This window comes from Schistocerca serialis, chromosome 10 (genome assembly GCF_023864345.2).
Source record: "Schistocerca serialis cubense isolate TAMUIC-IGC-003099 chromosome 10, iqSchSeri2.2, whole genome shotgun sequence".
In the NCBI taxonomy this organism is placed as follows: domain Eukaryota; kingdom Metazoa; phylum Arthropoda; class Insecta; order Orthoptera; family Acrididae; genus Schistocerca; species Schistocerca serialis.
This window is the reverse complement of record NC_064647.1, coordinates 34,330,826-34,347,253: the sequence shown is the minus strand read 5'-3', so window position 1 is coordinate 34,347,253 and position 16,428 is coordinate 34,330,826. Positions and strand designations below refer to the sequence as shown.

At 43.3% G+C, this 16,428-nt stretch overlaps 2 protein-coding genes across 2 annotated transcripts in view; one reads left to right on the top strand and one right to left on the bottom strand.

Annotated features, from left to right (window-relative positions):
* LOC126424769 (esterase FE4-like) overlaps window positions 1–16,428 on the top strand; it is a 298,792-nt gene that overhangs the window by 26,883 nt on the left and 255,481 nt on the right. The window lies entirely within an intron of this gene.
* LOC126424765 (esterase FE4-like) overlaps window positions 1–16,428 on the bottom strand; it is a 107,572-nt gene that overhangs the window by 2,389 nt on the left and 88,755 nt on the right. Inside the window, exon 8 of the mRNA XM_050087516.1 lies at window positions 2,691–2,856. Within this exon, the coding sequence (XP_049943473.1) occupies window positions 2,691–2,856 (166 nt within the window). The remainder of the gene's footprint in view (window positions 1–2,690; window positions 2,857–16,428) is intronic.

The window sequence follows — 16,428 nt, the reverse complement described above, 5'->3', positions numbered from 1 at the left end:
TAATTTATGTCTTTATGTCTTAACACGTGTCCTGTCATCTTGCCCCTTCTTCATGCCAGTGTTTTCCAAACGTTCGTTTCCTCCTACATTTTGTCGAAAGCTTCCTTATCCCTTATTTTTATAAATTCACCCAATTTTTACATTCTTCTGTAGCATCAACATCTCAAATGCTTCGATTCTATTCTATTGCTGTCTTCCTACACTTTATGAGTCACTACTATGCAATGCTGTGCTCCAAACGTACATTCTCAGAAACTTCTCCTTCAAATTAAGACCTACGTTTGGTACGATTAGACTTCTCTGGACCAGGAATTCCCACTTTGCCTTTGCTAATCTGATTTCTATGTCTTCTTTGCTTCCATATATAAACAACTTCAAAGAAATTACACCGCTGGTATTTCAAGAACAATGGCTCTGGACAGTAGCATAGTGGGCTATAATTATCCGTAAGACGTCAACAAAGTCACACGCTGGTGACCGTGAGTTAGGACTGCTCTTTTGATCTAATAACGTCTGTCTGTGATATTCAATACACAAGGCGTGCATAAACGATGAAATCCTGCTGGCCAACTAACATATACACTGAAGAGCCAAACGAACTAGTACAGCTGCCTAATATAGTGTAGGGCTCTCGCAAGCGCGCAGACGTGCCGCAACACGACGTGACATGGACTCGACTAATGTCTAAAATACTGCTGGAGGGAACTGACACCATGAATCCTTCAGGGTTGTCCATAAATCCGTAAGAGAATGAGGGGGTGGAGATCTCTTCCGACCAGCACGTTGGCACGCATCTCAGATATTCTCAATAATGTTCATGTCTGGGGAGTTTGCTGGTCAGAGGAATTGTTTAAACACAGAAGACTGTTCCTGGCGCCCCTCTGTGGCTATTCTGCACGCGTGGAGTGTCGCATTGTCCTGCTGGAATTGCCCAAGTCCGTCGGAATGCCCAATGAATGAATGCAAGTGACCAGACACAATACTTACGTACCTGTCACCTGTCAGAGTCGTATCTAGGCGAATCAAGGGTCCCATATCACTCCAACTGCACACGTCGCACACCATTAGAGAGCCTCCACTAGCTCGAACAGTCCCCTGATCACAGGCAGGGTCCATGGATTTATGAGATTGCCCCATACCTGTACACGTTCTAACGTTTCTCTTTAGTCGTCGTTGGTCCCGTCCTTGTAGGATCTTTTTCCGGATGGAGCAATGTAGGAGATTTGATGTATTACCAGATTCCTGATATTTACAGTACATTCGTGAAATGGTCGTACGGGAAACTCTCCACTTCATCCCTACCTTTGAGATGATGTGTCCCATTGCTCGTGCGCCGACTGTAACACCACGTTCGAACTCGCTTAAATCATGATAACCTGCCATTATAGCAGCAGCAACCGCTCTAAAAATTGCGCCAGTCTCTTGTTGTCTTATATAGGCGTTGCCGAACGCAGCGTTGTATTCTGCCTGTTTATATATGTCTGAATTTAAATATGCTTACTTATACCAGTGTCTTTGGCGCTTCAGAGCATATTATAGCTAGATGGAAAGTTCATTAAAGATAGTAATAGGTTTTACAGAGGTTAATAGTTTTATGAAATTATCAGTGTAATAAAAATGAAATGTTGTTAACACATAGACAACTTTATGTAGTTTTCATCTAGCTACTTAAAATGAAATATTTAGAGTAAAACTCTTTATTTGCTCAACGTCTGTTAAATTAATATAATTTGACAACATCGTTTACCAAATTTAGGCTTTATTAAATACTGAAATGAAATTCACATGCTATACTAGAAAGAAGCGTTATGAAAACATGATTGATTCTTGTCTATAAAGATACGAATTCGTAAATTTAGGAAAAATGAAAACTCTTGAAAAGAAACAGGTTTGTTGTTATATGAAAACAGTGACAATATAAATGGCTATAAAATTTCAAAAGTCAAATGTAAAAGTTGCTCAACTAGAGAGCAGTCAGTACGAGAAAGTCTTGGAGACGCCAACACTGGTACGACACGTGGTCAGGAGGACTATAGAGACTGTAGAGACAATAGGACGTTCATTATCACCCACCCGGCATGTGTGAAGTAGACGCCAGTTGGTGAATGCAATGTTTTTCAAGCAAGGAATGTATAATGTTCTCTAATATTTAAAAATAATATAATCAAAGCAAACATTTGTTTCAAAAGCGAAATCAACAAAAAGAAGTAGCTGCAGAGTATACTTTAGCAACAAACATGGTTCCTCTGGAGTGAACAATTCATACAAGTAAATGATAATTTTACTTTTCTCATATGAACTTTCATCTAATATATAAAAATATCCTTTTTAGTGAGTAAAGCTTCACTCAAGTTAACGTTTTATTTGAGCCAAAAGTGAAATGGAAAGTTAGATCATGCGCTATGTACACTACAATATTAACAGTAAACAATAAGCTTACGTCAAAGGAGACATGACATAATGGAAGAATGTGCGCTGTGGACCTAATATAGCCTAATAAAATAAATACATAAGTAATTTGCTATAACAGTCAGTGATTAGCCATCACATTATATTGTCAGTGTTTTAACATTTCTTTGTCTTCACAAAATGGCGAAGTTAATATCAGTTACACGTGTTATAATGAAACTGAAAGAGATTTTGCACGCAGAAAGTGATCCCTTCCAGAGATAGTACACAAAGTACAGTACCGTCAAATATCTTCTGCATACTGCGTAACAGCTCTCCTATGGGCCCCTGGGAAATTCGGTCATTCGTATAGTGGCAGACAAAGAAGTAGGCTGGAGCCTTCGACTTCAGGTTGTGGAGTTTGGCCACACGAACCGCGTGGTACGTGAACATTAAGTCGCCCAAGAGCTGAAATGAGAAAGCAAGACAAAGATAGAATTAGAAAATATTAATAGATGGTAGCAAGAGACTCACAGAATCATTGTACAACATAGCCACACCAGCTCAACAGGTACATATGTGGTGTTAGGATACCGTGATCGATAATCCTGTCCAGCGAGCTATCTAGCAACAGGTGTCAGCTGGTCACCCTTAGCTTCTACACCTTCCTATAGTCTCCCGCCTTTTGGGGTATCGCATTGAAGTGCGAGTTAGTACCGAGTGCGTGAAAGCAGTGCTGGAGTAGATCCAGTCGACTGAACACGTAATGAAAGAGTCGCCAGTTATAAATATATGAAGTTGAATAATAAAGTGTTTAATAGCGCACTGAGGGAAATATTTCGTTGGAACAAGAATGCTGAATCGTCCGTGGCATTTTGAGGTAATGACTTTTAGAATTTTTCGGTATTATCATAGGAATGAGTGAGAATGAGTGCGACATGGTGTAACATGATTAGGCGTGTTTTCTCTTGTTTGGAAATTGAATGAACTTTCTTAAGGGATATCATCTCTTATTTCAGGAGATCTTTACTTGCTTTTTGGTTACTTTCTGGTAAATGACAACTATCAAGTCAAGCACAATTAGGCTGTAGATGGTTATTTATGCGATTGTGGCTGAATTAAGTATCTCTCCCTGATAGTTTACATGTGGGGTGCAATGCCACAACACAATTTTCGGATTTAAGACTCGCGGAAAGGAACCGTACTGAACTACGCAAAGCAACAATGGAGTACAAACTGCTCGTGTGAACAGGTACGGAACGTGCAGTGCAGTGATTTATCACCAACAGCATAATAGAACAACAGTTGGTCTCTTCACCTATTTAAACGCAAGGTTCTACATTTACCTTCGTCCAGGTCCCATTAGCAGCTACCCAGCCACTGGAATTCGCTGTCTTCTAACCAAATCATCTAAGACGTTGCGCAGTAAATGATAGATACTGCAAAACCCTAATCTAAGCGCCAAGTTTTCAATGATTCCTATCCCGCACAAGAATCATTGACTGACTAATGAAGTGTTCCGTTGGATCGCTAGAGAAGCTTGCCTCTACCTAATCCACGGCTGCATTCCCTTATGTGACGGTATCTTCATCCCCGTATAGCTGCATAATCTTACTTGACAGCACGTGTTTACACAGTTTATTCGACCCATGGAACTTACAACGCTTCATCGTTTTTCTTTTATTAACGTACATATATGTGATGTCACCTCCACCTTATACATCTAGACCCATATTAAAGCTCCCTAGCTTCTGTTGCAAATTCCGAATACTTCCCGAATATTTCGCTTTCTTCTAAGTGTATCTATATATCACCGTAACATGACATCTGGGTGTTGGCAACTAATTGTAGTTTTTTCCATGCAGTATTCCCCGATACAGCTTAGAACTGCGTTCTAGTTGCCTGTGAGTTGCTATTTCCAACATTAAAAAGCATACTTGTTGACACATGATTCTGAACTGTAGCACAGATCAGTTTTTTCGTAGGATGTGTTAAGACGGTGTTAGTTGACCTGTCTAGGTATAACTTGTCTCAATATAGAATGTGGATACTTCACTTTAACAAAGAACAGCTACATTCTTTGGACAATACACAATTTTCTGCTAAATGGACTGTAGTATTTGTGACTGTGTATCTCTAATGCAATGTACATCATACAGAATATCCAAAATGTTTACATATCTTACGTGATTCCCATATCCAAAGTATTAGGTAAAACAGCGTCTTTTGTTATACGAGAGCAGTTCAAAAAAGAATGTTCTTTTTTTTGACAACATACCTTTACTCATCGTCATAATTTTGATGGTCCTTGTCAAAGGAGTATTCCATGAATGCGATGCACTTGTCCCAGCGTTCCTGCCAGTCTTCAAATACATGCTGGAAACCATTTTTTGAGAGGTCCAAAATCGCCTCCGCAGCCTTCACCACTGCTTCTGACGATTGATATTACCTGCCATGAAGGCGTTTCTTCATGTTAGAGAGTAGAAAAAAGTCACATGGGACCAAATCCGGACAGTAGGGATGGTGAGAGATGCACTTCACGTTGATTTTTGCAAGGTATTCAGCAATATGTAATATCTGGCAATATGCGGCTGCGCATTATCGTGGTGCTGCATCCAGCCTGCTTCACGGAAATATGGTCTTTTTCTCCTGATTTGGACGGCTACATCATTTTGATGCTGAGAGCAAACAGCATAGCTCAGTGTGGAAATGCCTTTCATGACCAACCCCCGAAAAAGCTGCTACTGGAATGGTTTATGAACATGTTGTACCTGCACACGCATCAGTGCCTGGACAATACTGCAAGGATGTCCTGAAAGCATTGCAAGTTTCATCAGCAGTGATTACATTTGAAAGAAACTCCGGATCTTCATCTAACATCAACCTTAACTGCATGCAGACCTGCACGCAAATGCCCTTTTGTTCGGGAATCAAAAGTCTTGGAACCCATCGCGCACAAACACGTTTTATGAGCAATTTTTCTGTCACCAACGTGTCGGTGGCACCCAATGAAATGTTCAGTATTTCAGAATGTGATCTTACGGTAACTCGTCGATCCTGTCCCAAATGACAGCAGCAGTGTTGATGTTATCTTCCGTAAGAGCAGTAACTGGAGCATCGGGTCTACCTTCCTTTGAAACAGATTGTCTCTCCTCTTATATCAAACCACCTTCAAGTTGTGCTGTAGGGAAAAACGGACTCTCCATAGGCGTCCTGTAACATTGTATAGGCGTCAGCTGAAGATTTGTTGAGACGAAAGCAGAATTTCAAAGCCACATATTGTTCCTCGCGTGTTACCTTCATTGTAAAGGTGGGCGGTACTGAACATGTCTGCCCTTGCCTGCCTCTCACAGGCGGGAATCAGGAGTCCCAACAATGAAATTACTATGGCGTGTTTGTTGCACATTAAGCTAACACAATATGATAAGATGAAATTATAGTGCGGGAAATTAAGACCATAAAAAATTTATGATCGTTCTTTATTGAACAGCCCTCGTATATCGTAGTAGTATTGCATTTTAATAGTAGCAAACAGTTAGAAGACGCAGGAAATCTGCTCAAGCAACTTCATCCACTATGCTTGACATTGCATGTCTATTGATGCCCACTACCCCAGTTGTGGCACTACGTGCGGCATCTGTATTTGTCTACTGCTATAGAAGTTTCAACAGAAGTGTTACATTTCCGTTTTATACTCGAAATCTTTGGTAGAGAGGCTGTTAGAGACATTTTTTCCTTTTTCTCAAGACTTGAGGAATAACATTGTTCTTAGAAATAGAAACCAATTACAATCCGGAAATATCCCTACATATGGCATATACCGTGGGAACAATGTTTTGGTTTGAAACAACAATATGTTTCTCCTGATTTTACATAACACTTTCACACTGATAGCACACATTTGGACAGCCCTCAATAGGGTCAGACACTAACAGTCCATTCCATAGTTGTAAGTCGTACCTGCAGAGTTATTTCCTCACCAGTTTTTCCAACTATGAGGTGGGTGGGTGGTTTGGGTTGTTTGGGGCAAGAGACCAAACAGCGAGGTCATCGGTCTCATCGGATTTGAATGGATGGGGAAGGAAGTCGGCCGTGCCCTTTCAGAGCAACCATCCCGGCATTTGCCTTAAGAGATTCAGGGGAATCAGGATGGTCGGACGCGGGATTGAACCGTCGTCCTCCCGAACGCGAGTCCAGTGTGCTAACCACTGCGCCACCTGGTTCGATTTCCCGCTATGCCTCTTTCTGCTGCAGTATTGCTCCCATGCAGGAAGGAATTACAGTTTCGTCATAACATCATGTCTCCCATGTTAAAGTCATCTCCCTTGTATACCTAGAGCCCACATTAAAGCCCTGTAGCTTCTGACGCAAATTTCGATTACTGCCACCGTATAGCGTGTCTATAAATCAGTGTGTGCGCCTAATCGTAACTGGTATGTGTGGTAGTGGAGTAATATATTTTTTCATCCAATACTCCCCAATACATCATCAAGTCACTACTGTCTCAGCAGAAAGTACAAGTTGCCTCTGGAATGCTATTACCACATCACGAAGTATCCATTAACAGACGATACAGCAGGTCTTCACAATAATACTCGGTAGGAAATAAAATGATGTTGTTTGACCTTATAGAAGACTACTTATGTCAAGAAATGTTGGAGCTGTATGTCAGTTGTATACTTTGACACTAAAATCACGATTTCTTAAAGTTGGTCAGTGTTTTCAAAGAAAGTAATAAGCATGTAACAATCATAACCACCGTATTAAGATTTGACCTATAAACACAATGTGATCATAAGTATCCGGACTCCACCAAAAACATACGTTTTTCATATTAGGTGCATTGTGCTGCCACCTACTGCCAGGTACACCATATCAGTGACCTCAGTAGTCATTAGACATCGTGAGAGAGCAGAATTGGGCGCTCCACGGAACTCACGGACTTCAAACGTGGTCAGGCGATTGGGTGTCACTTGTGTCATACGTCTGTACGCGATATTTCCACACCCCTAAACACACCTAGGTCCACTGCTTCCGATGGGATATTGAAGTGGAAACGTGAAGTGGCACGTACAGCACAAAAGCGTACAGGCCGACCTCGTCTGTTGACTGACAGAGACCGACGACAGTTGCACAGGATAGTAATGTGTAATAGGTAGACATCAATCCAGACCATCATTCAAGAATTCCAAACTGTATCAAGATCCACTGCAAGTACAATGACAGTTGAAGGTGAGAAAACTTGGATTTCATGGTCGACTGGCTTCTCATAAGCCACACACCACGCTGGTAAATGCCAAACGACGCCTCGCTTAGTGTAAGAAACGTAAACATTAGGCGATTGAACAGTGGAAAAACGTTGTGTGGAGTGACGAATGATGGTACACAATGTGGCGATCCGATGGCATGGTGTGGTTATGTATGGTGAATGCCCGGCGAACGTCATCTGCCAGCGTATGTAGTGCCAGCAGTAAAATTCGGAGGCAGTGGTGTCATGATGTGGTCATGTTTTTTTATGGTGGGGGCTTGCACCCCTTGTTGTTTTGCGTGGCACTATCGCAGCACAGGTATTTATGTTCTAAGGACCTTCTCGCTTCCCACTGTAGAAGAGCAATTCGGGGATGGCGAATGTATCTTTCAACACGATTAAGCACCTGTTCATAATGCACGGCCTGTCGCGGATTGGTTACATGACAGTAACATCGCTGTAATGGACTGACCTGCACAGAGCTGATCTGAGTTCTGTAGAGCACTTTTGGGATGTTTTGGAAAGCCGACTTCGTGCCTGGCCTCACCGATCGACATCGATACCTCTCCTCATTGCAACACTCCCTGAAGAATGGGCTGCCATTCCCGAAGAAACCTTCCAGTACCTAATTGAACGTATACCTACGAGAGTGGAAGCTGTCATCAAGGCTAAGGGTGGTCCAACACCATACTGAATTGCAGCATTACGGGTGGAGGGTGCCACGAACTTGTAAGTCATTTTCAGCCAGATGTCCGGATACTTTGGAGCACATAGTGATTGTGTTATCTGTCTTCCTGTACAGGGTGTCCCAAAAAAACACCGAAAACGCTTAGTATGTTGTGTGGGAAGGCACACTGATCTGTTTTCCAGAAGGAAGCCATTTCCAGAAATGCACAGCTTGGCGCTGGAGAGTGTCCAAGTCTGAGATGGGTCTGCATTCCACACTACTTCGATAAAGCCAACATAAGTAGCGGTTTATATCACAAACTCTATGGACTAGAGCAATTATGTCGTCTGCTGACGTTACCACTGAGCCATATGTCATAATCTTACTACTCCACAGAAAATAGTCGATGTGTCAGATGTGGTCCAACTATATAAATCCACTGACTGGGACGTGCTACATTGAGGCGATTCTACAGATTGACATCAAAGTGTGCATGACCATCCAAACATCTAGTGGCAATAGATCTAATAGGGTAGGCAAAGTATATCTAATAAATATGAGATAGATTGACCCTCTTAGTCCGTCTGACAGCAGATATGACCTGATGGTATGGTCACCAAGAATTATCCTGGCCCAAGTGTTAATACTGACCCTGTGTTGGAGATTTTGAATCACCTGCACATGTGGGTTTTCGTCTGCCCAAACATGCTTGCTGTGCAAGTTTAACATGCCTTCTCTAGTGAACGAGCATTCATTTGTGGATAGCACCAACCTCTGTAATTGTGGCTGGTGTATGCATTGTTGTAAATAACACTGCACAAACCACACTTGTCATGGTTAGCCCTCCACCCGCAACGCCTGGACTTTCTCTAGATGGTACGGTGAAGCCAGTTACACGGACAATGCGCCACGCAGCACCTTTACCCATGTGCAGTATCTGTGCCACTTGTCAAGTGCAGGTGGCTGTGTCCTCTTCGAACATTGTCAGCATATCGTCCCCCAGCTGTAGCATTGGAGCTAAGTGTGACTACCTGTGTCATGTTTTGGCACCTACCATAGGACAAACAGACTGGGGATACTATTTGCAAGTATCAAGCTCAAAGTGCAATTGCTTTATTGTTCAATGGACACACCTCAGACAGAAAATATCTATGTGCAACTTTCTGGTTTCTCTGAGGCATCTCTCGATGGCCACGAACATGAAATGATGTGGGGTACATCTGTTTGGAAAACATTCCATGTAAATCTTGCAGCAGCTCTCCCACTGCAATCTTCTTTGCCATATGCAGGCGGTCCACGTCAGGGATTATTACAGCAGTCCATCGCTCCCTTCTTCCTCTACCACGTTTCCTCTCAGTCCCCTTCATCCATACCTCAGCCACAGCGCAAAAGAGTTCAGCCTCAGGCCTTCTGCCGCCAATTTTTCTCTATTCGTGGCGTGTTTCAGTTTCAAAAATGGCTCTGAGCACTATGGGACTTAACATCTGAGGTCATCAGTCCCCTAGAACTTAGAACTACTTAAACCTAACTAACCGAAGGACATCACACACATCCATGCCCGAGGCAAGATTCGAACCTGCGATCGTAGTGGTAGTGCGGTTCCAGACTGAAGCGCCTAGAACCGCTCAGCCACAACGGCCGGCCGCGTTCCAGGGCTCACAGATAGTCTACACTGAAGAATCGATGGTAGATCGTCAGGCTGACTTCACGCATGCTCACAATGGTCACACTGGACAGCGATCCTCGCCCAATTGCTTCAGTGTCTTCACTGCAGAGTTGGTAGCCATCTCTGATGCTCTTGAACATATCCACTCCCGCACCAGTGAGTCCTCCTACATATGTAGCGACTCCTTAAGCAGCCTACAAGCTCTCGACCAGTGGTTCAAAATGGTTCAAATGGCTCTGAGCACTATGGGACTTAACATCTATGGTCATCAGTCCCCTAGAACTTAGAACTACTTAAACATAACTAACCTAAGGACATCACACAACATCCAGTCATCACGAGGCAGAGAAAATCCCTGACCCCGCCGGGAATCGAACCCGGGAACCCGGGAGTGGGAAGCGACAACGCTACCGCACGACCACGAGCTGCGGACCTCGACCAGTGCCACCCTCGCGAGCTTTTGGTGAAAACTATCCAGGAGTCTGTTTATGCCCTCGAGAAGTGTGGACATTCTGTCGCCCACATCCGGATCCCAAGGAAACATCATAATCGGCAGACCAGAAACTGATCTCTGATTGTTATTATGCCCTAAAGGTTTTGGGATCTGGACTACTGAATGACACACTCTAACTTAGCCAAAAAAATTTTGTGCTACAAATGAGGCAAAAAATGTGTGAGGTCATCCATGCAAGCCACTCACAGGGACTCCATCGTCCATTGCCAGCTCCAAATTGGTCATAATTGGCTGAGTCACAGTCATTTCCTGTGTCACACTCCACCTCAGTATCACTGCAGCTCTTGGTTGACTACATCTTGTTGGACTATCCCATTCTAGCCACCCTGAGACGGACTTTTGACCTTCCTGACGCACTACCTATGGTGTGAGGTGACAATGCCACAATGACTAATCTAGTATTGGGCTTTATTCGGGCGGGCGAGTTTTTATCACTCAGTGTAATGGTGGGCGCCTAGCTTTATCTCCCAGGCCCTCACCCTATCCGCATTTTTTACTCTCCCTCCCCACTTGCATTGTCTGTTCGCCTTCATTTTGTGGTCTAGGCTTCGCACTAAGCTTTTAGGCTGAAGGTTTTAGTGCAGTGTAGAATGTCTGGCGAATGGAATGCGCTTATGGAAAAAGGGACTGATGACATTAGTACTTTAGTCCCTTTAAACAACAAACCAGTAAAAAAGATGAAAATCGCATGGGGAGGGATTGGGAGTATATGGAAGATGTGTAAGGGCTTCCCAGCAAAATATATGCAGTGTAGATTTGCTGGTAACTCCTTACACTTCCTTCATACAGTCGTAATCTCTCCCCAAGTGATTTCCATGTTTCTGGAGCCATGAAAAAAGAAAAAATTCGTTTCTGTCGATTTCATTTGAATAAAAAGTGCATTCCTTGGCACAATCATGGTTTCATAGGAAACACATCCATGAACACATGGACCATCTCGTATCACAGTGCGATAAATGTCTTAACAGTTATGGAGATTACTTTTAAAATAATAAATCACTTACTTCTTTCCATCAGTCTTATTTTCATGTGACTGCGCCTTACACAAGGGGGTACCCAAAAAAGATCGGGATTATTTTTTAAAATATTTGTGACTTTCAATTCTCTGACGCTACCTGAACACATCATGGCAGGTTTCCTTAGACATTAAGGTTACACTCTATGTACCTAACCTTATGTGGTGCTTGAAATGCTGAGTTGTGGAGGTGAAGCGACCTGTGGAGAGTGGGGCAAGGCAGCCCATGAAGCTGGGTCTGATTGTCCAACAGCCTGTATTAACTGCTCTGGGAGCCACCGAGTCGGGAGCTAAGCTTGCTCTGTTTTTACAAAATTCGGGAAATAAAAGTGACCAACCAGATCCCCTATACAGAAGCCAAAAAGGAATATAAGGCGACGAAAACGCATGTCTTTACCACTTCCTATGCTTCCCCCGGGTTCCCGGGTTCGATTCCCGGCGGGGTCAGGGATTTTCTCTGCCTCGTGATGACTGGGTGTTGTGTGCTGTCCTTAGGTTAGTTAGGTTTAAGTAGTTCTAAGTTCTAGGGGACTGATGACCATAGCTGTTAAGTCCCATAGTGCTCAGAGCCAAGCCTATGCTTCCATGGTGCAGAAACCTGTTCCTAAGGTCTTTGCTTCGACATAGACGACATCCAGCGTGCCACTATTCTCCACCAGCACCTGCTCATACCAAATCAAAGTTAATAAAATCATAGCGATCCAGGCAGCCACGACAGAAGAGCCCAGCAATGCTTTCGCAGATGAGCATCACGAAAACACCCCAATAGCAAAGTGCCTCTAAACGCCCGTTTTCTTCAAAGAAAAGTGCTTCTTACACCGCCTTTCCCTCTCATCCTTGCAGGGAAATGGAGCAGAGGATAGGTCTCAGCATCCAGGTCGAAAGCTGTCCCAGGCACCATCGTCATTTTCGCACATCTGACTGATGATGAAGACACTGCTGATTTTGATGTCTCATCGCTGGAACCAGGCGTTCCATCCACCCCAACTCGCTCTACAAGCGCCTCGCCACCCCAGTGCAAAGACAGGTACAAATCGAGACTACGCTCATGAAATGGCTCCTATACTCCAGTGGAATATGAATGGATGCAGGATTCATCTGGACGAACTGAGACTCCTTGTACAGGATAGACTGATTTTAAAGACACTGACATGCCTATACTTGGAGGCTATCACCTCTACAGAGAAGACGACCTTACTGGTAACAGGGCGAAAGGTGTGGTTGCAGGACACTTCTCACTCCTCACCTGTTCCCTTAATCACAAAACTGCAAGTGGTTGTTGTTCGGATAGTGGCTCACATTGCTGTCATGGTGTTTTTTGTACCTACCGCCCTATGAGCCACTTGACAGTGGGGTCCTCACTAATCTTCTTGATGAACTACCTCACTCCTTTCTCCTTTTAGTGGACTTCACCGCACACAATGCACTGTGGGGTTCTAACGTCACCTGCTGCAAGGGTCAGATGCACTACAGATATCATGCTGATGAGCATGGGTCAAAGTACACTTTTTAGCCCCACTATTGGTTCGTCTACAGCTATAGGTCTCTCCTTTTGGTTGCCCACCCTTGCAGACACTGCTCAGTGGAGAGTGGATGATGACCTTAATGGTAGCGACCACTATCCTATCTGGATCCATCTTACAAATGGAGCAGATCCTAGAGGAACCCACTGAGATGGTTGTTTAAAAAGACTAACTGGATGCTTTACAGGCAGTTAGATGTGTGCCGTCATCCAGAACTGGGTGGATCACATTTCAGCCGTGATTCACCATGCCACTGATGCATCCATCCCAAAGTCAATGGTAACACCTAGGAGGCGACCTGTCCCTTTGTAGAATGATGAGTGTGGTTCTGCAATCAGGGACAGAGTGCGGCTATGCACAGATACAGTCGGTGCCCTACAGATGAGAATCTTGCAACACTTCAAATGGCGGGAGCAAAGGCGGGGAGAGTAATTCGGGAGAGTAAGCAGAGATCTTGGCAAGGAAACTACGGAAAACCATCAGGAGGATTTCAGTGGGCAACTCACGACTGCCAGTAAAGCATGGGAAGTCATCAGGAGGGTCTCAAGGCGCAACTCACGACCGCTAATAGGAGCTGTGTGAACACAGGGCTCTCTCCTAACATCGCCAAGAGACACAGGTCGGACAATGACTGAATCATGTAAGTCCCTTACGGCCGAGTCTAGCCAGGATCCTACTTTCTGCCGATATCAGGAAACACAGGAGAAGGCTGATTTTGATTTTTCTTCCGCCAACGTGGAGGAATACAACCAGTCTTTCTCTTTGTGTGTGTTTGATTCTGCATTGTCAGTAGCTTGTGATAGGATGCCTGGAAACGCCTGATAATATACAACAAGTTTAAACAGTTGGATCCACAGTTGAAAGAGGTCCTCCTTCTTTAATAGAATTTGGATAATGGGAGACTTTCCCAACTCGTGGGAAGAATCTAATTTAATCCCAATTTTAAAACCAGGGAAGGGGCAGTCAGACTCCAGTAGATATCGTAGTATTAGCCTGAAAAGCCAAGTAGGAAAGACACTGGAACATGTGGTCAGCTGGCACCTAGTATGGGTTATCAAAACCAGGTCCCTACTCAGTTTCTCCCAGTGAGTGTTCAGGAGGTATCACTCCACTCTTGATAACCTGGTCCTACTTGACGCAGCAACTGAACAAACTTTTCTTCTTAAGCAACACCTCATCATGTTTTCTTCGATTTGGAAAAGGCGAACGATACTACCTGGAGGTATAATATTTTGTCGCTGCTCCATCACTGGGGATTCCGTGGAAGTCTCCCCGCCTTCATACAGTCCTTTCTCTTGGGCAGAGATCTTAGATACAAGGTTGGGAATATACTGTCTGACCGTTTTAAGCAGGAGAATAGTGTCCCTCAAGGTACCGTTTTAAGTGTCACGACATTCTCTACTGCAATAAACACTATTACATACACAGTGCGACGTCCTGTACCATGTTCCTTGTTTTTGGACGACTTCTCCATCTTCTATGCATCAGTCAGCCTCTTAATGGTCACCCGAGAATTGGAGCTGTCGATCAGGCGGTTGGAGTAATGGTGTTACACAACAGGTTTTAAATTCTTATTGAAGAAAACAGTTTGTGTTGTTTAATTTACACATTTTAAAACTGGAGGACACCATTCTCACCTTTAAGGAAAAGGTGAAGTGTCTGACCCTTACTTTTGATGAGAAGTTAACATGGCTGCCACACCTGACTGAAAGGTCTGAAGACATTAAACATTCTTACATGTGTCAGTCATAGGTCTTGGGGAGCCTACAGGCCATGTGTGCTCCAACTTTATAAGGCCTTTGTGTGACCCTGGCTTGAATACAGATGCCAGATTTATGGGTCAGCAAACTATCCCTCAAAATTCTGGATGCAGTTAACCACATGGGTATTAATCTTCGTATATCCATAATTGAAATGGACGAAATTCCTCCAGCTGTATTAAGGTGTTGGTTTTATTGGCAACTAGTTTAGGGCCTGAAGATGATGTAACAACATCGAAACTATTTGCCAATAAAACCAACACCTTAATATAGCTGGAGGAATTTCGTCATTTTTTAACATGGGTATTAGGCTGTCAACAGTGGCCTATCGCACGAGCTCTGTTGACAGCTTGTGTGCATAGGCTTACGAGCCTCTGCTGTCTATTTGACGTGTTCTTCTCATGGTAGGCGAAGCATATAGGACATTGTCCGTGCCTACATCTCCAACATCCAGCTACGTTGTACAGCCGTCACTGGAGCGGCTGTTCAATTATGGGCCGCAAGCAACACAGCCATTTGGGATCTGTGCAAGAGAGAGCCTTGAGTATTGCAGTTGAGGGGCGTTAGGGTCATAGGACAGGGGTGAAGTAAAGCTACTACCAAGGCCCAGATTGCTTTTAAAACTAACTGCTTACAGGAAGCATTGTACCCCAGACTATACCTTTAAAATTAAATTTAATGGCGTTTTACATAGCCACCCAGAATTTCTTAATGTCTAAACGGATGGTCCTAAGCAGGGAGATTTTCTCGGTTGTTCTTTTATTTTATTTTATTTATTTATTTATTGTTCCGTGGGACCAAATTAAGGAGAAGTCTCCATGGTCATGGAACGAGTCAATACATGAACTTATAACACGATATTAGAAACAGATAAAATGAAATATAAAAAAACATATTCAGGTGACAAGTCGTAAGTTTAAATAAAGAAAATCAACAATGTAACACTGAAATTTGCTTAATTTTTTAGCTCTTCCAGGAGCTCCTCGACAGAACAGAAGGAGTGAGCCATGAGGAAACTCTTCAGTTTAGACTTAAGAGAGTTTGGGCTAATGCTAAGATTTTTGAGTTCTTGTGGTAGCTTATTGAAAATGGATGCAGCAGAATACTGCACTCCTTTCTGCACAAGAGTCAAGGAAGTGCATTCTACATGCAGATTTGATTTCTGCCTAGTATTAACTGAGTGAAAGCTGCTAAGTCTTGGGAGTAGGCTAATATTGCTAACAACAAACGACATTAAAGAAAATATATACTGTGAGGGCAATGTCAGAACTCCCAGATTTTTGAATAGGGGTCGACAAGAGGTTCTCGAACTTACACCACATATAGCTCGAACAGCCCGTTTTTGAGCCAAAAATACCCTTTTTGAATCCAAAGAATTACCCCAAAAATAATACCATACGACATAAGCGTATGAAAATATGCGAAGTAGACTACTTTTCGTGTTGAAGTGTCACTTATTTCAGATACTGTTCTAATGGTAAAGAAAGCAGGATTTAGCTTCTGAACAATATCCTGGACATGGGCTTTCCACAACAGCTTACTATCTATCCGAACGCCTAGGAACTTCAACTGTTCCGTCTCGCTTATAATATGCCTATTCTGTCTGATCAAAATATCGGTTCTTGTTGAATTGTGAGTTAGAAACTG